Source organism: Muntiacus reevesi, chromosome 3 (assembly GCF_963930625.1).
Source record: "Muntiacus reevesi chromosome 3, mMunRee1.1, whole genome shotgun sequence".
Taxonomy (NCBI): domain Eukaryota; kingdom Metazoa; phylum Chordata; class Mammalia; order Artiodactyla; family Cervidae; genus Muntiacus; species Muntiacus reevesi.
Window position 1 is genome coordinate 82,577,766 of NC_089251.1, and position 24,509 is coordinate 82,602,274.

Sequence of the window (24,509 nt, forward strand, 5' to 3'; positions counted from 1 at the left end):
AGTCTGTAAAAATCCAGTTCTAAAAATTCAGCAGGGACTCCCCCAGTGGTCGAGTAGTCAAGATTGAACCTTTCAATGCAGGGGGTACAGGTTAGATCCTTGGTCAGGGAACTAAGATACCACATGCTGCATGACAGGGCCAAAATTTAAGAATAAATGAATACTTGTAAAAAAAAATTGTTTAAAATGAAATAAAATTCACCAACATGAAATTACAGACATAGTTAGATATAATTGTATATAATTCTGGCTATTCTTTTATAAAATTAAATAAAGTCATATACACAAATTATGTTTTAGCCCCTTTCTTGTCCTGGAGAGTATGTTTTCATAAGTAAATTCCTTTTCCAATGACTGTCTTTGCTATTGACCTTGAGGTTGCTATTGCTTTCCCACTCAGTTTGTCTCACACCCTATCCAGTCCCAGCACATTAACTCACTGAAGTTTATTAAATGTCCGCACAAAACAGAGAACACATGAAAGACAGCACCCCCCAATTAACTTCATCTATTAGTATAAGGCAGGATCAATCATCTCATTGTTTAACTGTGATCAAGTTTGCATTTCTAGATAACTATTTCCTATAGCTAAAGAAAAATCCAGGAATTCTTACATGTTTCCAGCCCAAAAAATTTTGCTTCCATGAATCTCCCAAAGAAATTAGTCATAAATAATTAAACAAATGTGACCATCATATAATTTATACAACAATACACAGAAATGATCATAATTGTTGTGCTCCCTCTGTGTTACCTTCATATTGACTCTGGAGGACACACTCAACAATCTCTGTCTTCATCATAACCCAAGATCAAAACAACAAATAAATGTCTGGTAACTATATGATTTAACAGACAGAAAGCCCAAAAATTGAAGATAGAGTTTAATTTTAAATACACAAAAACTGCATTGAAAATATGTGAGGCAAAATTAGAGTGAGTGATGATTTGGTTAATATAATGAAATTATGGCTTTTTAACTTTCTCCATTTTCTATGTTTTTTGTACTGACTATATTATTTTACAATAAAAATGTTAAATTTGTAAAACAATAAAATTGAGCTATACTTTAAATCATATGATTTTTTTCATTTATATATAAAGACATTCACAACATGGCATTTAATTTTGATTTAATTTCCATAAAATAAACCATACAAAGATTTCTCAAAGAAATTGAGTCCTCAAACTGCATCTCTGTTTTGTTTTATATGCAATAGATTTGCAAGTATAAGAAAATCATAAAACTAAGGCTACACATTGCACCTGACCATCATATTAAATACTATTTTAGAAGACCATGATATTAACTATATGCATCTGATTTAGCTTCATAGTTTCTTATCTAAAGGAGTTTTTTTAAAGATATGTATCTTCAGTTTTTCTTACATTTCCCTTTATCACTAGATGAAAATTAATGAGCAATTTAGACATGACATAAATCTAGGATATTCAAAGATACCTACAGAAAGAATCTATAGGATAGAAGTTTCCACACCGCATTGTCTAGAGTCAGGTTATTTTAAAGGATTCCTTGATTTTGAATATGATACTAGATCACCAGAATATTTAGTTTACCAGTAAACTAAACCAGAATATTACAAATGAAGATATTCTAACACAAATACTTGTAGAATTTTGTTTAGATTGTCAATGGTTGTTCTATCCAAATTTTCTTCATTGTCATCCATGGTGTGCCAGACTTCAGGGAAAGGAGATGATATCAGATGCAAAACTGGAACACCTAACACAAAGAAATGACTTATAATTAAGTACATATTTCCCATGAGTAAGCTAAAAAGTATCATTCTTCAAAGAAGTCTAAGTGGGAGCTCTGTACTACATAAACACAGCTAATAACTCAGCTAATAACTTCTGTGTACTTTCCTGTATCTTACCCTGACACTCCAAAGTCATTCATTCATTAAACAAATATTAATAGATTCAGTAATAATAACAAAGCACTTACTATGTGCCAGTCCCTATTCTAGGAATTGAGGGTTCATCAGTGAAAAGTCAAAGCCCTGTTCATATGGAATTACATTTTACTAGAGAAAGAAACAAATAAACAAATACAAAAAATAATTTTTGAAAATGATAAGGTTTATAAAGAACCATAAAACAAGATAAGGGAATAGAGAAGGAGGGGCAGAGAGCAGGGCCAAGAAAGAGGAATTTAAAATCAGGATGGCCCTGGACTTCCCTAGTGGTCCAATGGTTAAGAATCCGCCTGCCAAGGATACAAGAAGATTCCACGCACTGTGGAGCAACTAAGCCTGGGCACTGCAACTACGGAAGCCCACGTGCCCCAGAGCCTGTGTTCTGCCACAAAAGAAGTCACTGCACTGAGGAGCCCAGGCACTGCAACTAGAGAATAGCCCCCACTCTCCACAACTAGAGAAAGCCTGAAGGCAGCAATGAAGACCAAAAATACATATAAATTACATACAGTTTTAAAAAATCAAATCAAATCAAAAAATAAAATAAGGTCTTTGAGAAGCTAACATTTAAACAGATGCAACAAAGGAGAAAGTAAGCAGTATGAAGATCTGGGGATGACCAGGTAGAAGTATTAGCAAGCCCAAAGGTCCTGAGGTAGGAATGTGCTTGGCCTGCTTGCAGAACAGCAATCTGATTGAGTCAGAGCAATAATTAGAGAGGTAGGAGGTGATGCTGGAGAGGAAGAAAGGAGTCAGAAAATGGAAGCCCTTGTAAGTCATGATGAAGACTTCGGGTCTTACTCTACATGATGGCAAGCCAACAGAGCTTTAAGGTAGGGAAGTAACATAATCTGATTGACATTTTTTAAAGATAACACTTGCTCATACATAAAGAATAACGAGGAAAGAGCAAAAGGAGGTGAATTGGATGGCTACTGTAAGAATTCTTGAGTTAATTTAGACTTCCAACACTGATGGAAAGGATGAAATGAAAGTGAAAGTGTTAATCGCTCAGTCATGTCCAACTCTTTGCAACTCCATGGACTGCAGCCCACCAGGCTCCTCTGTCCATGGAATTCTCCAGGCAAGAATATTGGAGTGGGTTGCCATTTCCTTCTCCAGGGTATCTTCCCAACCCAGGGATCATACCCAAGTCTCCTGCATTGCAGGCAGATTCTTTACCATCTGAGCCACTAAGGAAGCCCTTTGCTTCCTTATTAGCAGGAAAACACCAGTTACACAAAGTATAAGAATACAATCTAGGTCTGTGAAAGGGAAAGCAGGATGTCAGAGGCATATGAGCATTGATAAATATTCTACATGTAGGGAAAAAGAAAAAGGTCTCTTCATGGATTTACAATGACTTTCATGAAAAAAATAAAAGCCATGAGATGATTGGTGAATGATTTAATTTATCAGCTATTAAATTTAACAGTTCTTCACACTTCTAGATTGTTGTAAATGCACATAAAATACACTGAATACGCTAGGAAAAAAACCACAGATGTGCATGTATGCATACATATTTATACATATACACATTACCTCTTCTTAAAAATGGAATATGGTCATCCTGAATCACACTTCCATAACCAGAATTCCGGAAATACCACCTCTCCGAAGAGTGATCCTTGAGCAAACCTAATTCACGGAGTTCATGTTCTGCAGATGGTAATTAGACAGCAGATGAACATGTATTTTTAACTAATCGATGGTCAGAACACAAAATGAGTTTGAAATCTTGGCACTTGGTCTTAAAACACTGTGAGTAGTGCACCCATTACAAAAATAAACCTTTGAGCTGAACTTGGGGTGTGGACATTTTGGATTAGTTCTGAGGGAGGAGTCACCTCTGACTCTAGCTTTCTGACTCCCCAGAGTCAGAAACTCAATAGAACAGTGGAGAGATGGAGAATGAGAAAACCAGAGGGAAGCAGAGGGGAAAAACACAGATGTAGATACTTACAGATTTTCAACCCTGCACAAAGAGTGTTTCAAGAGGAGATGCTGGGCTTGAAAGGGAATCCTTAGACAGAATAGGTATGAAGTACTATACTGAGTGACCACTCTTTGCAAAAGGGATACTTACTATAACTCGCATCAATGGTTCTCAAAGTGTGGTCTATGATCAGTTGCATCAGCACCACCTGGGAACTTATCAGCAATGCAGAATATCTGGTCCCACCTCTGACCAACTGAATTAGAAATTCTAGGGGTGCGGTCCAGCAATCCGTGGTGTAACAAGCCTTCCAGGTGATTCTAATGCACACTAAAATTTAAGAACCATTGACCTACATTCCATCACTCCTGTCATAGTGTAACATAGAACTCATGTGTTACATGAGTTACGTATAACATGAGTCTATGTTATAAGATGAAAAGAGATCACAAGACAACCAAATGAAACTTTGTAGGATTGGTTATATTCATTGCTAAATTTAAAGGGTAAAATTAGACCAAAGGATAAGCATTCATATGTAATATGATTTTAGGAACATCAAAAAAGCTCTTACTACCACAATATCCCCGTCTGTTTATTGATAATTATAATTCCTTATCTCATATACAACTTTTCCTTATACAATTAGAGATACAGTTTGAATATAAATACCACTCAGTGGGTTATACAATGGGTTAAAACTATGTTAACATGTGAGTTACTGAAATAAATTCACTCTGGTGGAAGCAATGAGATAAGGGAACCAAACCCATGACAGAAGGCCAAACCCAATTTCTTGAGGCTACTCAGAGTAAGGAAAACATGCTGTAAGGAAGTGTCCCCAAAAGCTTATATTAATACCAGAATAGCAAGTCTTTTAAATTAGAAATTGAAATTTGTCAAAGATAAGCATCTGAGGTTCAGGTAAACATTTCTTTCACAATATTCTAGATCTGTATACAGGCACATTGTGGAAAAAGTGTGACTTGAGATGGCAGCATTTTCTCCACTGCTGAGAAGAAAGCACTATCCTACCCCACTGCAAGAAGTCTGTGTGGCTAGAAAAGAATTCTTAGTCTGATGTTTTTGCCACAAAAGCAGGGCTCTCCTTGCCTGAATTCTATGATAAACATCTATCTCATGTTCATCCCTCCCTGAGGCCAATCTTTTGTCATTTGGTGTGTGTGTGTGTGTGTGTGTGTGTGTGTGTGTGTGTGGAGAGGGAGGAGTATATGGAGTAGAGATACAAGAGAAAGAAGTTATTCTCCTTCTCCAAGCCCCCAGCCTCTCTCCTGAGCCACAGATAACTTTGTTTCCTTGGCTAACCTGGCCTAACCTCATCTGGCCTCATCTACTCCCATTTAGTTGTCACTAAACCTGATGCTGGGAGGGATTGGGGGCAGGAGGAGAAGGGGACAACAGAGGATGACATGGCTGAATGGCATCACCGACTCGATGGACATGAGTTTGAGTAAACTCCAGGAGTTGGTGATGGACAGGGAGGCCTGGCGTGCTGAGGTTCATGGAGTCGCAAAGAGTTGGACACAACTGAGCAACTCAACTGAACTAAACTGAACTGAACTGAAACCTTCTTTTAAGTGACTCTTGAAGGATTTTGGCTTTCTCTTGCATCCCCTTTACTTATTACTTTAGAAAACAGGCAGAGATGGTACTAAATTTAAAAGAATATCACAACTATATAAGGCAGAAAATAGAAGATGACAAAGACAACAGATGAAAAAAAGAAGCATTAAAGGGCATCTTTTGGTATCATTGTAAGTACATAACATTCATCATTATCCAACGTGCTTTGCTGAGTTTTCCCTAAAAATGCATTCCACATGTTTCAAACAGGACTCTGAGAAAATATCTCCAAGCTATTTCTAAGGATATGAATATATGAAATGTAGTATTTTATGTTTCCATTTCAAAATGCAGTTTCATGCAGGAAAATAAAAAGAGATGAATAGGAATAATAAACTAATCAATAAAGCAAGAAAAAAGCCAGTAAAGTATATTATGTACTCTGATCACACCCTTAAGTCACAAATTCTGAATTTTAGAATTCAGTGTTTATCAGTGAGAAGAAATCAGGTTTGATTCTCTAAGAGTGAAAAAGTGAAAGTGTTAGTCGTTCAGTGTGTCCAACACTTTGCAACCCCATAGACTGTAGCCCACCAGGCTCCTCTGTCCATGGAATTCTCCAGGCAAGAATACTGGAGTCAGTTGTCATTCCCTTCTCCAGGGGTTCTTCCTGACCCCCAGGGATGGAACCCACGTCTCCCACATTGCAGGCAGATTCTTTACCATCTGAGCCACCATAATAAGAGTGCTGCTTACCAATTGCTTCAAGTCTACCAAACCATCTGGCAGTGTTTGGGAAAAAGTTGGGAAATGTTGGGTATGGAGCTCCAATTAAATCCAGTAAGACCAATAAATCCTAAAGGAGAAAAAATATTATATAATCACTGTTGCCAAAACACATTTCATACACATCAATAGAAAAAAATCAGTCAAGACTAACTGCATTTTAATAACTGAGAATGAAATGGGGAGCTGTATAAATCAACAAAAGGTTTAATAACATTGTAAGTGAATCATCTGAGGGAGATTTTTAAATCTTGCTTGTACAATGTGAAGAAATAGCAAAATGTAGATTCTTCATGTCTGTAACTCCAAAACAATATCACTAAGGCTAAATTAGAAGGAGGACACTTGGATAAATACTTCACAGGAAAAAAGGATACACTTGCTTTATTTTCAGATGGGCTTAAAAGCCTGTCTCGTCTTCTACTTCATTCTAATCAGTCATTTTATCCTTAGCCTGTAATAACACAACTGCCAAAGAGAACACTTGCATATGAACTATTTATTCCTTAAAGCAGCACAGAAGAGAGTTTCCTTAACTAGGAGTTCTATAAGCTTAGTCTCTGAAAATCCATTTCCTTTTCTGTCAAACAAGAAGCTCTAGCTTGCTGATCTCTAAAGGTCCTTTCTGGCTAAACGCCTCTCTAATAAGCCAAGTGTTTCTTCTTTGAGCCATAAAACATTAGCAGGCTTGAGGACTCCCTGGAGACTACTCCCCAGATTAAGAACGCCTGATTTATATAAGTGAGGTAAGGTATGAGTAATATCTAGCATTGATCCTGATACATAATAGATATTTTCAGAGTCTATGACTCTAAGACATAGTATTAACTCATGAATGATGATTAAATATATTCATTGGGAAAAAAAAAATAGGCTTGTTTGAAATAGGAGTATATTCATCAGGTTGGATAAGCTCCTAGGAATTTGTTCTGGGGGGGAAATGGTCTTAACTATCATTATGAATTCATATATCTGGACTCGTAAACAAATAACTTTGTTCCTCCTGCTGATCAACTAGGCCTCTTCTCCTCCTTTGAACCCTTTTAACCGCTTGAGCAAAAGTGATTAAATGAGGTGTCAATTATGTTCTCCTGACACCTTATGGGGCTTCCCGGATGGCTCAATGGTAAAGAATTAACCCACAATGCAGGAAATGCAGGTTTGATCCCTGGGTCGGGTAGATCCCCCGGAGAAAGAAATGGCAAACCACTCCAGCATTCTTGCCTGGAAAATCCTGTGGACAGAGGAGCCTGGCAGGCTACAGTCCCTGGACTCACAAAGAGTCAGATGCGACTGAGCATGTACGCATGACCCCTTGTGAGTGGCCAGTGGGCAATGGGATAGAGAGAAAGCCAACATGAGATGTGTTGGAGTCATACAGGACACTGAATGTGGCCACTTGGACTCACAGGGTGAAGGTCGGGGATAGGACAAAGGACATGGATGAATGGAGGGTGTTAGAAACAGGTTACCAGCTCACAGATAGGATGAGAGTCGGGGATGGGTGGAGCTGCAGGAAGATTCAAGTCTCACGGGTTCCATGTTGGTGTTAGTGAAGGTCAAATATGGGAAGACAGTCAGAATAGGAAGGAAATTCAACAGTGGAATAAGGGACCAGGCATAGGTTGTGGGGCCAGAATAAGGGATGAAGAGGGGGCCATAAGTTGCACCCACTACTTGGTAATAAGACCAAAACTTTAAGGAAGCACTGAAACGTCACTACCCTCATGTCAAAAACGCCACATCAAAATTTCCTATACACTCTGGAAGTCACTATAATGTTTTGAAGCCACCGAGGAAATTCTTCACTCCCATCCCTATACTATGTCCCACTCATACCCCATTTCCCAAGACCTCAGTCTCCTCTGACTTGACAGAGGCCTCAGAGATGGGACTTGCTCTCTTCACCTCTAAACTTACTGGGTGAATGTGCTCCCATGGGACCAAGCTGAATCTGATGCTTCCTTATTCTGATTTTTTACATCCTTTTAATTAAGCTCAGTCAAACATAACTTCTAACCCAGAATCATTCTTTTTAGCTCTGGGATTCCTCAAAAACCCAATGCCTGCCAAATAATGCTCTATTATAAACACTCTGCTCCAAGAATGCTGTAGCATTTTTAGGTCTTTAATTGGCTATAGCTCTGGCTTCCTTTGAAGCAGAGTCTGCAGCTGCAACATCATGAAAAGTACCTGGACTCACCATGCCATGCAGCTGGTTGGTGTCCCTTGCTCCAGGTGGATGTGGTGTTGACGCCATCTTGGAAGCTAAGTGGCGAGACCCATACAGAGAATCCTGAGGAGACCAGAGATGAAAAGCCTCTTCTCCATCAAAGAAAATTAGCTGGAGTGAGAGATCTGGCCTTGAGTCTGAGATATTCTGAATTTTAACAAAACAGAAAAAGAGAGAAAATATTCTTAGAATTTAAAAAAATAGCATGCTTTCCTATTAACTGGACAAAAAGATAGATGGGCCATGAAGGAAAGGAAGAAGTCAGAGCAAGTGAAAATATGTCAGAATTTATTTTCCACCATTTCCTCTCTGGAAATCCTCAGAGATCCTAGTCTTTACCCTTATACATCTCACCGTCTCCACTCCTTCTGAAAATAGAAGTCTTACATTTTTTTTCTTACTCTTTAGAGAACTCTGGAACTGCAATGGCGGACATTGTTACATAGCACCCAGGTCCCTTTCAGAAGGATGTGTTATCCCTATTGCCAGCAGAGGAGTCAGCAGAAAGCCTTCGGTTGCTGGTCCCCTTAAGGACTGGCTCAGCCATGGAGGTTCCTACATGCAATGACTGGCCTAAGCAGGTGCGGGAGCCCTCTAAAGGGCCATGCTACCTCCAGAGCTCCCCAAGGTTTGGTTGAGGCTGTTTCTGAACCTGCATGGCAGCCCCACTTCTCCCTCTGCCTACTCGCATTTCTTTCCCCTCCCTGCCACAGGTATGATGGTAAGGCCACTCCCTACTAAGTGACAGAAATGCTAACCTCCACATCAGAACGCACCTCCCAGGGAACTGAACCTGAAACAATACCAGTCTTTCTTGCTTCTCACCTTAGTTAAGTCTGCAGTGTTGTATTGAGTCTAGGTTCGAGAATCTGCCCTTGGAATGCAACAGAGACACAAAGAATGGTAATTACAGCCTCTCCCTCAGAGGAACCTACACTTTAGTTGGGTTAGGGAAAGATAAACACGTGGCCCTGGCAAAATGTATCAAGGGTCACCAATGTAGCAGAAAACTCCTCTAGGAACCTGGCAGATTGAGAGGTGGAATCCTTGGAATGTCAAGGAGGACTTCAGGAAAGAGACAGTATTTAAGTGGAACTTAGAAGGGTGAGTAGGATTCTGACGGTTGTTACACTTTCCACTGCCTTGACAGCGGCTCTCACCTTTCAGATTAGTCCTTCTGGTACCCTAACCCCCACCGTCCTTCAACCCCATTGGAATCTCTAATCTATTATGTTCCAATCTGTTGCTATGTTCGCCTTTTCACAGTCTACCTCTGCAGTGTCCCCCCTTCCCTCTATGTGTGTGTGGGTGCATGCTAAGTCACTTTGAGGCATCTTAGCACGCACACATGCACGCATAGAGTGAAGTAAGGACGCCACAGAGGTAAAGGAAAGACTGTGAAAAGGCGAATATATCAATAGATTAGAGATTCCAATGGGGTTGAGGGACTGTGGGGGTTAGGGTGCCAGAAGGACTAATATTCATGCGTACATGTTCAATTCCTATGCCTCTCTTCACCTTGGTCAGACTCATGTGGCAAAAACATAACATTAAGTTCAACTATCTGCCTGCTTTGTGCCTGGACTCAGGCACCTGAACCTGGATGAAGAAAAATACAGAACCATTCACTCTCTCCAACCCTATGCAGTACTGGGGAACTGACTCTGATGTTGCTTTAATCTGTTACGGATAAAACGTCTCCTCTCATCTTTCTAAGGATATGAAAATAGCATTCTTTAAAGTCATTTTCTGTTGCCGTATCCTATTTCCTCTGAGTTCATTTTTCAACTTGTGTTATTTGTTTTGCTTTCTTTCTTTCATGCTGGAGACGGTCCTCAAGTATCTGATCATCCTTTGTGTGCATTTGCATTAAGCAGTAAGACATTGTAACACTGACAAGAGACACAGATTGCTTGGCTCCACTGCAAGGCAGTCTGATGCCCACTGAGGGTTTTCGCTGAGGATCCCCAAATGTCACTGCCTGTGGGTCTTCTCTATGGGTGGTTTCCATTCTCCAGAGAAGGATCCTCCGGTTTCCTGTCGGACGGGTGTGAGCTGGCTGCGGGCTATCTCAGGCTGGAAGTAGGGAAAAGCTGGGGAATCTCACTGCTTACTGTGTAGTCTTTCACTTCATCTCACTGGTTCCCATGAGGTACCTCATTACTGCCCTCCTGTAGGTCTGGTGTCCCCATGTCTAGAATCTCCCTGACTCAATTTCTCCAGAAAAATATCCCATCATCTCCTACAAGGATACAGGTGAGAGAGTCACCTATCTGCCAGGTAGGGGGTGGAAATGTAATACACTTCTGTGTGTTAAGTCGCTTCAGTCATGTCCAACTGTTTGTGATCCTATGGACTGTAGCCCACCAGGTTCCTCTGTCCATGTGATTCTCCAGGCAAGGACACTGGAGTGGATTGCCATGCCCTCCTCCAGGGAATTTTCCCGACCCAGGGATCAAACCCACGTCTCCTGTGGCTCTTGCATTGGCAGGCAGGTTCTTTACCACTAGTGCCATCTGGGAAGCCCTCTTATACACCTAAGTGCTCCCTATACAGACTTACAAACACTCTCCTCCTCCATCCCCTACCTCAACTCTGCCTTCCTTACTATCCCTTCCTATCCCTGAGCCAGTCAGGATTTCATCAGGGGACCACTGTCTTCTTAGACTTCCTCTCTGGGCAATGTGACATCTCTCTACTCTGATATGTCATCTGCCTTTTCTCCATTCACCTTTTGTCTTCACATGGTGGTTTCCATGAACAGATGTTCCCTGAATTCTCCAAAGATGGAATTTTTCTTGATTACTTTGGGGCGATTTCATAAGAAGGAGAAAAAATGTCATTATTAACTGAAAATTAAGTTATCTTTGTATGGTAATTATTTCAACTGTCATAATGTTACTCCTTAATTATACCCCAAGAAAAAGACAGCTTATTATATTTTGAGTCTCTCATAACTCCTGATAGTACTAAAGACAGGATGTGTCTGTCTGTGAAACATATATGCTTTCAGGGTTTAATAAGAACTAGGAGACACAGGTTTGATCCCTGGTCTGGGAAGATCTCCTGGAGAAGGAAATGGCAACCCACTCCAGTATTCTTGCCTGGGAAATCCCACGGACAGAGGAACCAGGTGGGCTACAGTCCATGGGGTCACAAAGAGTCAGCCATGAGTTAGCAACTGAACAACAACAAGAAGTAGTGAAACAGATTGTCTCACTGGCAAAAGGTATAGAGTACAAACATTAGTGGAGACAGTCAAAGAGCCTTGACTGGTTCCAAAGTTTTAACTCCAAATCAGAGAGCATAGTCACAGAATACCAGGGCAGAATAAGATTGCTTGAGACCAGAAACACTTGGTTCATGCCCAATGTTTACATATTCTGCAAGTTTGAAGGCTCAGGTGCTTCAGAAATGTAAACAGTTTGGTAACTCCATGGTTCAGTACAATGGCTTGCTCTCACTCTCTTCTCTTCGCACCATCTCATTTAGATAGGCATAAACTGCTTTGGCTGAGAAGGCACTGGCACCCCACTCCAGTACTCTTGCCTGGAAAATCCCATGGATGGAGGAGCCTGGTAGGCTGTGGTCCATGGGGTCGCTAAGAGTCGGACACGACTGAGCAACTTCACTTTCACTTTTCACTTTCACACACTGGAGAAGGAAATGGCAACCCACTCCAGTGTTCTTGCCTGGAGAATCCCAGGGACGGGGGAGCCTGGTGGGCTGCCATCTATGGGGTCGCACAGAGTCAGACACGACTGAAGCGACTTGGCAGCAGCAAACTGTCTTGGACAATGACCCCGAGTCCTGTGAGGCAACTTGCTCTTTTTACTTCTTTTTAGGATTGGTGGAAAAATAACTTTGACCTTTAATTTCTAATAACTCAGTCTAGTATCTCAGAGCTAGAAAATATGCATGGCCAGATCTGTGAAGGTCTTCTAGTCCTTCTTCCTGGCAATATGACAAACGCCCAGTTATCAGTGCTAATAGAGTCAGTGAGTGCATTACCTGCAGTCCTTCCCCACCCAAGGCTGCATCAGCTAATGCCATAAAAATAAGGTGTGAAAACCACCCCGACTTCAGTGACTTAAAACCACAATCATGAGTTCTCCAGGATCTGCAGCTTAACTGGGGACAACTGGTCTAGGCTGGAGGAGCTCTGCTTCACCCTGCAGTCATCAAGGTTGGCTCTGTTCCACAAGCCTCTTAGTCTCCTCCTGGGACTGGCAAGCTAGCCAAGGCATGCTCTTCTCACAGTGATGGCCAAGGCACACCAAGGCACAACAGAGCCAGCCCAGTTGCACAAACACGTTTCCAGCCTCTGTTTGTTATCTACTAGCATCCCATTGGCCAAGGCAAGTCAAGTAACCAAGTCCAGAGTCAAGGAATGAGGAAGTACTACCTGCTAAAGTGGAAGGGCATAGCAAAGTTACAAGACAAGAGAAGTGAAAGGATAATTACAATCTTATTACTAGAAGGGGGAGATTGCAAAGAATTGGAACCATCATCCAGCTAGTTTCCTATCCAGGCTTCTCCAGGGTCACATTCTATCACCCCTTACACAACTCATGACAGCTGAAGAACATAAAATATCTCCTTAATACAAATCTAAAGTACAATTGAAGAATAACTCTGATGCTCTCAGAGGTTGCATTCAAAACCAGTCTTTATTTTTCATTTCCCACATCACTGTTTACCTCTAATAGAAAAAATACTTATCACAGGGAATAGAAGAATCCCTACATGAACTTAAACTATTAAAATAGAATGATCATCTGCAAAGACCAGAGGCCTTTTGGGAGACAATGGGGAAGACTTTTCTACTATGATGGCCATTTCCAATCTATAGGTCCACATCAAAATTGAAATATTTTCAAAATTTTACTGTACTATATAAAAAACTTAAAATGAGGACTTGCAGACCAGATTAAAATTTTGTTGTTGTTTAAAAAAGAAAGGATAATTAAAAGAATGTATGTGCATTTTTGCTAATGGAGAGCCTTACTCAAAAATCATTCAGCCCTTTCTACTTCTGGTTACCAGAAGCAGGAGTGAAGTACATGGAAAAAGGTAAAGGATCTCACCAAGAGAAAACACACCCACTTCATAGACTGTGTCTTTAAACCATATTTTACCTCATTTCATGTCCATACACTAAAAATGCAAATAAGAAAAATTAACCTTTTTATATCAGCTTCTGAACTCTCTCAGTCAATTGCTAGGAAAGGATGCTAGTTAAAAGCAGGGCAGAGCATGGAACAAAGACAATATAGAAGGTTCAGAAAACAAAACAAATGGAAAAAAACAGTATAAAGGATACTTAGTTGTTATAAACAATTCTTGCTTTCTTCAGTTCAGCATATCCAGCAAAAAATAGAACCAAATATCTCTATTACTTCCATTACGAGATAACTTTTTTACCTCTTTACCCCAACTTACACAGGCTCCTTCATAAAACTTTGAGGGGGGAGAAAGGTATTTGTTGTCTGTGAACAAAGTTTTCTGTTTTTGGTTTGCTGTGTTTACTCAGTTACGAGTGATATCTGAATAAAATGTCTTCATGTGGCTTAGCACTTTTTTCCAATATACACTTAGGAACACAGAGACTGAAATAACATTATCTGAGAGTCCCAGAAGCATTCTGAACTGAAAATGTAACAAAAGCTTTGCTATGCTACAGAAAATTGAGCCGAGATTCACAGATAATAACAATAATGCATTTCTGCTTCATGCTTTTCATCTTGATATGTCTGAATTACCCATTCTCTACTTCAGAACCACTTTGCTGAAACTCTCTCCCCCAACTCAAGGTCACCATCTCTCAGAATAGAAGGCTGTGACATTCATGGCTATACAAACAAGAAGAAATCAATATATTTCCTACATATACCTGAATCAACCTTACATCTTCTTCATTTTTTGCAAAAAAAAAAATGCTGTTTTTAATTTGCTGTGTATTCATAACTAATAAATCAGGTGCCAATTAACAAATACACTCTCATGTACTAAGTAAGGTTCATTGCCCATGGTGGACATTATAAATAATGTAATCTTCCAACTGGGCTTCCCTGTGGCTCAGTGGTAAGGAACCCACCTGTCAAGGGAGGAGACATAGGTTCAATCCCTGGGTTGGGAAGATCCCCTGGAGAAGGAAATGGCAATCCATGCCAGTATTCTTGCCTGGGAAATTCCATGGACAGAGGAGTCTGGCAGGCTACAGTCCATGGGGTCACCAAAAGAGTTGGACACAACCAAGCAACTAAACAACAACAATCTTCCAATTAATATTTCAAATTCATTTCATTTTGCAATTAATTAGCACAAAATACACAGAAACTCTACATCTCTAGATAGCTTTCTTAGTGCCCCATGAATTCTAGAATTCTCTCTGAGTTATAGCTAAATATTTTATTATCCCAGGAATCGGCAGGAGGGAAACAGATACCTTCAAGGAAAAGAGTTGCTTGTCTAAGGCCCGAGCAAGTTCCAGCATCATTGCACACGGCACAGCTGAATCAGTGGCTCCCACAAACACTCTGTGGTCCCAATGAGGAAAATACTTGGAGTCATAGTGACAGGCGAGGACCAAGTGCCGTTTGGCATTGGGGTTGAGGGTGCTGATGATATTTGAGAAAGACCGGTACCCGTAGGGCGTCTGACTCAAGAAGGTGTCTACTTCCAAGACCCAGTCAGCTTGAAGTCTCTGAATTCTCTTCATGATGTGCTGATCAAAACAAAAACCAGAATTTCAGGTTTAGACAGTTTTGTTTTAGAAATTTTATGTAATACCTCTGAAGTTAAAAATGCAATACACACTTATTGTATTAATAGCAAGGATGTTGAAAGGAAAAATAATCTAGTCTTCTCCCATAATCTCCCCCTGCCAACCCAATCCAACCAACTGTTAATATTACCTATGTTAAGAGTCTGATGTATATCTACACCCTTCTTGTTTATACAAACATACACTAGCACACAAACTTGTATATTTAGCAGAGGGATGTATATTCTTATAGGAATACAATCCTACTCTACATCTGCTCTGCCCCTTGCTCTTCTCACTCAACAATGTATCATAGACCTCTCTAAAGGAAATCAACCCTGAATATTGTTTGGAAGGACTGATGCTGAAGCTGAAGCTCCAATACTTTGGCTACCTGATGAAAAGAGCTGACTCACTGGAAAAAACCCTGATGCTGGGAAGTATTGGAGGCAGGAGGAGAAGGGGACGACAGAGGATGAGATGGTTGGATGGCATCACCGACTCAATGGAGATGAGTTTGAGCAAACTCCGGGAGATAGTGAAGGACAGGGAAACCTGGCGTGCTGCAGTCCATGGGGTTGGAAAGAGTCCGACGTGACTGAACAACAACAATGGACCTCACTGCACATAAGGAGATATAGCTCCAGTTCAGTATCTATTAAAGCTCACTTTTAATATTTCTAGCAGGATAACAAGATAGATTTGAGTCATTAGATATACTAGGTAGATCCTATAGGTCATAACTTGCACTCTAAGCTCTTTGAGGATGAGAATTGCAAATGGCAACTCTTTTTGTCCCAAGCACTTAACATGTGCCCCCAGTCAGCAAATATTTCATAATGTAACAAACACTAATAAAAGATACTAGAGCTCACCTGTTAAGGATAATGTACAGAAGGGGGATGGTCACAAGGGAATGGTTGAAGGATATCTGAGGTTCTGCCTGTTCTAAGAGGGCCTCTCAAGTGGCGCTAGTGGTAAAGTATCCACCTGCCAATGTAGAAAACACAGGAGACACGGGGGTCGATTTCTGGGTCAGGAAGATCCTCTAGAGTAGGAAATGGAAATCCACTCTAGTAATCTTATCTGGAAAATTCCATGGGGTACAGTCTATGGGGTTACGAAAGAGTCAAACATGACTGAGCGCCTCAGCACACTGCTCTAAGAATCAGTAAGTAACTCTGAACCATGATGACATAACAAGCAGCTTTCCCTCTGGATTCAAAGCAGGTCTAGATCCTCTGCAAATGCTGGTGAGGATAAGAAAGAATCTTATTTTCCCATCTTTCCTGATCACTGTGGGCCTTGTGAGCAACATGGTGATTGACAAGGAAGGTCAGCAGTTAATGTAAAAGAAATATCTCTTCAGGGACTGGAGGTGTCTTCTTAAAGAACTTAGAACTTGTGATGTGAGAAGTTGCAGGTGGGTTCATGGCTGTTCAGTTTGCCCTTTTCTATCTTTATTTTCCCTTTGTTTAATTCTCACTACGTTCCATTTATTTCATTTTGAAATATTATATAGATCTTTGAAGGTTGCCTTCAGAATTATTTTCAAGTCACACAACAATTATTTTTTATTTTTAAGTTACACAACAATTATTTTTAAGTCACACATCAACATATCCGGCAGTTTGTTCCACAATGAACATCCAGTGGGGATGGACCTTGAGGTGATAAACAAATAGCTTAAAATGACTGGAAAAGAATGGGAAAACTTTTCCCCCCCAAGGAAATAAATCGCTTTCTAGCCTAGCCAAGTCTTGTGTGACCTGCCCTAACCAGTGTGACATGACACGTAGGCAAGAGCCTTGAAACAACTGGGGCAGGAAGCTTCCAGGAAGAGGAAAACTAAGCCAGAGGGAAGACAGTGATTCTACAGTCAGTCCCGAAAAAGCCAAATAAACAAACTGTTTCCCAGACAGTTACTCCTTGTTTTCTATCAGGAGGTGGACTTTGGCCTAAAGAGCATGTATATAACGTACCTTGCCTTTTCTATGACACATTTACTGGCTGTCTTTTCATATAAAAATAATTTTTGAAACATTATAACCTTATTGAAATTATTACTCATCTCTCATTTATTTTGTCATTCACCACAATGCTTAGTGTTGGGCTTTGTTCACAGTAGGCTATCAGTAAATACGGACTGATCATAACTCATACTTATTCTCAATGAGACTATATAAAATTATATGGCACAGAACATTAATCATTTGACTAGAGAGAAATCACTGCCTCTAGAAAAAGTTTTCCAGAGAATGTGAAAAGAAGTTATCCCCAGACTTTGGGGAAAAGAAATTTCTCCATAAAAAAGGGGTCAGTCCTTAAAAATAAATAAATAAAAAGCACATCTCCAGAACATCTGGTATCCAGATGATGAACTGCTCCATAAAATGTGTTCAACACCAACAGCAGCCTGCACGCTTACAAAATGAACTGGGATTTTAAAAATATGTATCTCTTCTCTTAGCTTTGCTCAGCTGAAGTCTCACACACAAACTCATTCCTCAACCCTGACAGGTTTTGGCCATAATATCTGATATCTGTATTGATGCTAAAATCCACAAAAGCATCAGCAAATGCCCCCCAAAAGAGTTTGCCCTGCACTAACCATTTTTACTCAGTATAAATATTTTTATTTGTCTTAGCAACTAATTTCTTTACAAACAATCAAATTGGCTGCACAATCTAATTAGGTCACCAATAGCCCTTATTGTTGTGCTTGTGGCTTGCAGACTTAGTCTGCAAGTTCCCACTGTAATTCTCTAGGGTAGGCTCCACAAACGACTGCTCTTCTCTCTAGACTGGCCCTGAGCAGAGAGTGCTTGGCTATGAGAGGGCGTCTAAAGCAGCTGTGCTTCCCAAACTCCAGGCTGCAGAAGCCTCAGCCTACCAAGCATGCTAAAATGTAATTTAGAATATAGACGGATTTCTATACATCTATGTTTTTAAATGGAGAGAGAAGAAAAGAGACAGGGAGATGGATAAAGACACAGAGAGATGAAGACAGAGAGACAGTGAGACTGACTAAAGAGAGAAAGAAAAGCATATGAAGATGGAGGGGGAGACAAGGAGAGAGAGACAAAGAGAGGCCAAGACTGGGGGTGAAGAGAGAGCAAGGAAGAGAAAAATAAAAGTAAACATGACATTCTGCTTCCTGCTTCCTGGGGAGGAAGGCCCGTGGGGGATTTTAGGTAACATTGGTGAATGATTGTGGGTCAAGTTAATTAAACTTACATTCTCATTTCCAAGGTCTGAGAAACACTGTCATTAGCAGACCAGATTTGTTTGGAAGAAGTAGATCCTGTGCTATTTGCAATAAGTCTGCAAACATTGCCTGGATGCTGCCACTGGGGACTCCAGGCACCTCCTCCTTCTTGGATGGACCATGTATTAGTCCCTCAGGCTTTCAACCCAGGGCCCTCCATTCAGGGATACACATACTTTTCACTAAAGAAACCCAGCTTCAGCTACTCAGATACACCGGACATCTACAGGGGATTTTAACCACTGAATTCTAGCTTGCCTCTAGACAAGGTTTTTGACTTGCTCCTTAGTAAGACTTTATCATCCTGACTTTTTAAATTTATTTTTTATTCCTCTCTCAGCTAGAAATCACTGAAGTCCTCCAAAATTTAATACCTTCAATTATTGTTTACAAATAAACTATCTTCTCAAATAAATATATCCTAAAAATCCAAGAGGCAGCATTAGAACCACTGATCAGAAATGATAAAAATGAAGACTATGGGATATTGCTCCCATATTATCCTCTGAAAGGGAATTCATAGCAATACACATCTTTATTGATAACTGATAAAAGTTAATTCAATAATCAATTTTATATCAAGTCTACATTTTTTTTTAGATTTTTGAAGTGTTCTTTAGTTATAACCCTTAAACTCTGCAAATTATAAAACATCTGACAAGGTTCTCAAAAGTGCCTCAGGAAAAAAAATAATTTCCCACCATTCATGTCTGAATTTAGTTCAGAGCAAAAGGTACTAATAGTCAAATTACAGTCATTAATGCAGTTCCCTCTTAATATCTCAGGATCATCTGCTTCATTTTCAAAAGAGGGAATTCTTTATCTTCCACATTTTGGGGGGGGGCAGCTTTCCTAAAATTCATGGTAATTTTCTTCTCCCCAAGTTATAAAACTGAATCTCTTAAGTGAGATTTCTAACACAACCATTCTGTCAGCACTGCTGCTATGTCAGCCAGTAAGCAATCCAGCAACAGTTTCCGGCACATTCCAAAATACTGTCAATAAATTTCTCACTTGCCTCCAACCCCACCTGACATGGAAGATGTTATTATGAATTCTGTAAAACTTTTAAATGAATATGTGGTTTTAAAATCACAACAGAATCTATGTATATTATTCCTACAATCCAAAAGATTGTAGGATGAAAATAGCAATATTTTGTTGTCTTTAATGCTTTTTAGAGGCCACAGCCAGAGAAAGAAAGATCAAAATAGCAATATTTTGTTGTCTTTAATGCTTTTTAGAGGCCACAGCCAGAAACCTCAGGTCTAAAGTGTGCATATACATTTTGGGGATATATATTTGACCTTCTGAAAAAATGCTATGGGGAAGTGAAAAAGTGGAGATGGGTGAGCACTACAGACATAGATTTTTTCAAATGAAGAACTGAAGATTTTGGAAAGACCCAGTCAGTGCCCTGAACTTTCCTGGAAAATGCTTGAGCGATGAGGCCCAGGGGAGATCACTGAAATGAGTGGTATGTGTCTTGCTCTCCAGCTGGGGCCTGAGAAGACAGAGAGCTGGACACATGTGTGAGCACACAGCACAGAGCTGGGCTTGCCCAGCCACCGCTCTCCAGGGGTTGGATGGAGAAATCAAGTAGATCCCAGTGCAGGTTCCAGCCTCATCTCTCCAATGTGTATAACCATGAGCAAGTTAAATTGCATACTTCAGCCTCAGGTCTTTTAAAATCTGTAGCACTGGGAGAATAATTGTCCCCAACAAGGTGGCACGGCTGTGTGAACTGAATGAGTTCAGGCAAAGTTTTCCACGAAGTGCCTGATGGAGCTGGAAAAAGCCCTGGATAAAAATCTGCCATCATCATCATTATTCCTCTCTCTGCCTAGAGCTTACAAAGAACTAATGTCGTCTTTGGGTCTCCTCCACCTACGTTCCTTAAGGAAAGCAAGAGCTGTTTGGATGGATGATAAGAGGCTAATGGGGCAACCAACAATGCATCTGGGCTCACCTTGAGAGGCAGAAGTCATACATTGGATAAAGAGCCCAGCACCCTTGCGGGTGTCACTTTGTCATTGCCAGTGGAGTGCCAAGGGGTTTGCTGGAAGAGACAGGCAAGTGGGCTACTCTCAGAGAAGGATATGAGAGGTCAGCCTCTCCCCATTCCTTCCCAAGCTGCCCCTAAAAATGGGGATACCTTGAAAAAATAGGCATTCAGAGCTGGGGTTTCAGATTGCTGAAGAGGATAGACACTTAAGAGTCAGAGAGACATTCAGGTTTACTCCCTCTTATGGCCTAATCTACCCTCCAGAGCAGTGTCTTTCAAACTACAGTGCAAAAATCAGTGGGTCTTGAAATCAGATTAGTGGTTCATGACTAGATTAAAAAGAAAACTAGTAAAATAAAATTAAAATCAGAGGAACTAAAGAGCCTCTTGATGAAGGTGAAAGAGGAGAGTGAAAAGACTGGCTTAAAACTCAACATTCAAAAAACTAAGATCACAGCATCTGGTCCCATCACCTCATGGCAAATAGATGGGGAAACAATGGACACAGTGACAGACTTTTATTTTCTTGGGCTCCAAAATCACTACAGATGGTGACCGCAGCCATGAAATGAAAAGATGCTTGCTCATTGGAAGAAAAGCTATGATCAACCTAGACAGCGTATTAAAAAGCAGAGACATTATCAGCAAAGGCCTGTGTAGTCAAAGCTATGGTTTTTCCAGTAGTCGTGTATGGATATGAGAGTTGAAGAATAAAGAAGGCTGAGCGCCAAAAAATTGATACTTTTAAACTGTGGTGTAGAAGACTCTTGAGAGTCCTTGGAATCAATCCTGAATATTCATTAGAAGGACTGGTGCTGAAGATGAAGCTCCAATGCTTTGGCCACCTTATGCGAAGAGCTGACTCATTAGAAAAGACCCTGATGCTGGGAAAGATTGAAAGCAGGAGGAGAAGCAGACGACAGAGGATGAGGTGGTTGGATGGCATCACCAACTCAATGGACATGAGTTTGAGCAAGCTCTGGGAGATAGTAAAGAACAGGGAAGCCTGGCATACTGCAGTCCATGGGGTCATAAAGAGTCGGACAGACTTAGCTACTGAACAACGTCAACAGATTGCACATAATAGGAGTATTTTAAAAGAAATTTTTATATTAGTTAACTCTATGTTTTTGTGTATAAAATGTAATATATATATGTGTATTTGCTATGTGTCAGAGTCAGAAGCTTGAGAAGCACTGTACTGGAGAAAGTAGTTTATCACTGGTCTTAACTCCCTCCAGGTAAAATACAATTTCAAAAGGGGAATAAAGGCCTGTTAAGACCATAACTCACTCTTGACCCAGAACTGTTAAGAAAGCAATGTCCAAGTCCGTTGATATTGGGTGTTTAAGGTTCAAGAAAACTTGGTTGGGTGCCTGGCAGTGTATTATAGAAAAAAATCAAGAGTTGGGTACCCAGAATTCATGCATAAATTGATTTAGGTTAACATGCATCTCTTAATTCAGAACAGATATTTATTCTTAGTTGTCTGCTTTTCTAGGATGCTTATTTTAGTTAATAAGATGAGATGACAGATCTAAATATTAGACAACTCAGAATTTTGAGCATAGCATCATCTCTCATGGGAACAGAACATGGACAACCTTCAGATTTGTGTGCTGTTTTTTACCTGGCGAGCAGCAAAGCTTCCAGGTGATCCAGGATATCGCTCTATCAGCAATGGTCGTAAGTCATTTTGCCACATTTCAGAAATACTGGTGCCTTCTGCAACTTGCTGAAGAGATGATACATTCAAAAGGGCTGGTTGGTGATAATTCTGAGAAATAAATAAATTTATTAATATTTACATCATTTCATAACATATTTAAGATTTATCCTGAAACATTTGCAATTGTAAAATATTTGCTTTGAACTTCAAAATAAAGGGATAGGTCTTATATTATAACATAGTAAGTTAAACTACTCAACTTTAAAATTGGCCCCTTAGATCTACAAGTTTAACTGTTTTGGCAGCTTGTTTTTAAAAAACAGACTTAAGATAATGCTTTGAACCTGAGAATTAACATATAACACTTACTTGTAACTGTGTAACTTCTAATAATTTTGCTACAATTACTTCCTAAAACTAAGGTTTACAAATAAAAATTGTTGATATCCTAGTCTTAAGAAAACTCAATATTGCAGAAACTACAGCCAACAAAACAATATACTCTGTTAGCATAATTGTTCTATAAAAGCCAGTGTGATGTTATGGAATAAGCATACTCTTGGGGTGAGAGGAGCTGGATTCAAAGTTCCTGCTGCCATTTACAGGTTGTATGACCTTGGGCAGGTCACTTAAATTCTCATTTCCCTAAAATACTAACAAAGGAATTTGAGCTAAATCTGCATTGTCTAATACCAGGAGCCACATGTGCTATCACGCTCTTGAAATGTAGAGAGTCAGGTGGAGGGGAGCTTTATGTGTAAAACATACATTGAATTTCGAAGACTTAGTATGAAAAAACATGCAAAATAGCTCACTAAGAATTTTTATAGTGATTACATGTTGACATGAAAAAAATTTGATATATTGAATTAAATAGTGTTAAAATTAATTTAACCTATTGGCTTTCACTTTTTTAATAGAGCTACTAGAAAATTTCAAACTACATATGTGTTTCACATTATATATTTCTATTGAATAGTTCTAACCCGGATGATTGCTGCAATTCTTTTCAGTCAGAGGTTGATGATCCTACAATCCACCTAATAGTACATTTTTTGTCTTCAGTTAAAATTATTTTAATATTCCATTAATGCTCACATTCTTTGATACACTTATATATTAATTAAGTGAACCTTAATTTAAGCAGCTGAACAAGTATAACATTCAAATTTGTATTCTGGATACTACTTTACACATGCTGAATTTTCTTATAATTCCAGTAACGATGAATCATTCATTCATTATATGTTCATCAGACATTCAATGACAGAATGTGTTACTCCTCCCCACAGGGAAGTGAGTTGTTGATCTGATTTGTTCTCTGAGGGGAATGATGAAGTAACAAAAATTTTTTGGAAATCAAAACAGAGCTCATGGGAGCCCTCTCTATTTTACAGCTTTTTCCAAAACCAGTATAAATTGATTATGTCCAGGTTATCACATGGGTGTTTTCACTCCATGAGAAACTGTGGAATTAGAGCATAGTTATTGTCTAATGCTTATTATACTTCGCTATATCTCAGAGTCACTCTCAGCTCTTATCACACAAAGATAGGGGGCTGTGGGTCCAGGCAGCCCCCTTCAACTTGGCCTCTCAACTCAATTCCTCACCACTTACTATCTATAATTCTGGCCAGGTTACTTAACCTCATTATGACTTAAAATCCTCATCTGTAAAAGGGAGGGAATAACACCTACTTCCCAGGGTAATTATAACTAAGTGAGCTAACTCATGTAAACTACCTCAGTAAACATTTGATAAGTATTATTAGTTCTATTACGGTCTATCAGACACTGAAGAGGTATAGAACTCTGAGCTGGAAAGGTCACTTAGAGATGATTATAATCCAATCTCTTTGCTGTCAGTGGAAACTGAGTCAGACAGACTAGCTGATTTTCCCAAGGTTGTAGGAGAGTTACAGGTAAGTTTGAGAAAGGATCATGGTTGTGTCAATCCCCAATCCCATGCTCGTTCCACTCTGCCTCCCTGCATTATCTGTGACTTTCAGTGTACAACACAGCCTACTGATGCTGCTTCTGAACATCTTAAGGTTTGTGTTTATTTACTGATCATACATTTAAATATATATTTCCTTGCTAAATTTGTTGCTGCAGCCTTTAAAGTCCCTGGTGCCTCAGATCTAAGTCTTCCTGTTAACTCTCAAACAGCACTTTGAGAAGAAAGAGGGAGCTAAAAGATAAAACCATGGAAATGTGAGAAGCGAAAAGAAGAGAATGGAGGCAAGAAGTTGGAAAACTCACACAGTTAATTCTTACTTAACACAGACAACAAGAGCCTCCGATCTCTCCTGCTGCCCC

At 39.8% G+C, this 24,509-nt stretch overlaps 1 protein-coding gene across 1 annotated transcript in view; it reads right to left on the bottom strand.

The window, feature by feature from the left end:
- Positions 1-431: 431 nt before the first annotated feature.
- The window catches only part of QPCT (glutaminyl-peptide cyclotransferase), a 29,680-nt gene continuing 5,602 nt past the window's right edge, over positions 432-24,509 (bottom strand). Inside the window, exons 2-8 of the mRNA XM_065927391.1 lie at positions 22,152-22,298; positions 14,931-15,209; positions 8,453-8,629; positions 6,220-6,319; positions 3,486-3,602; positions 682-1,744; positions 432-649 (exon numbers count right to left, since the gene is read on the bottom strand). Of these exons, the coding sequence (XP_065783463.1) occupies positions 1,599-1,744; positions 3,486-3,602; positions 6,220-6,319; positions 8,453-8,629; positions 14,931-15,209; positions 22,152-22,298 (966 nt within the window). The 3' untranslated portion in view covers positions 432-649; positions 682-1,598. The remainder of the gene's footprint in view (positions 650-681; positions 1,745-3,485; positions 3,603-6,219; positions 6,320-8,452; positions 8,630-14,930; positions 15,210-22,151; positions 22,299-24,509) is intronic.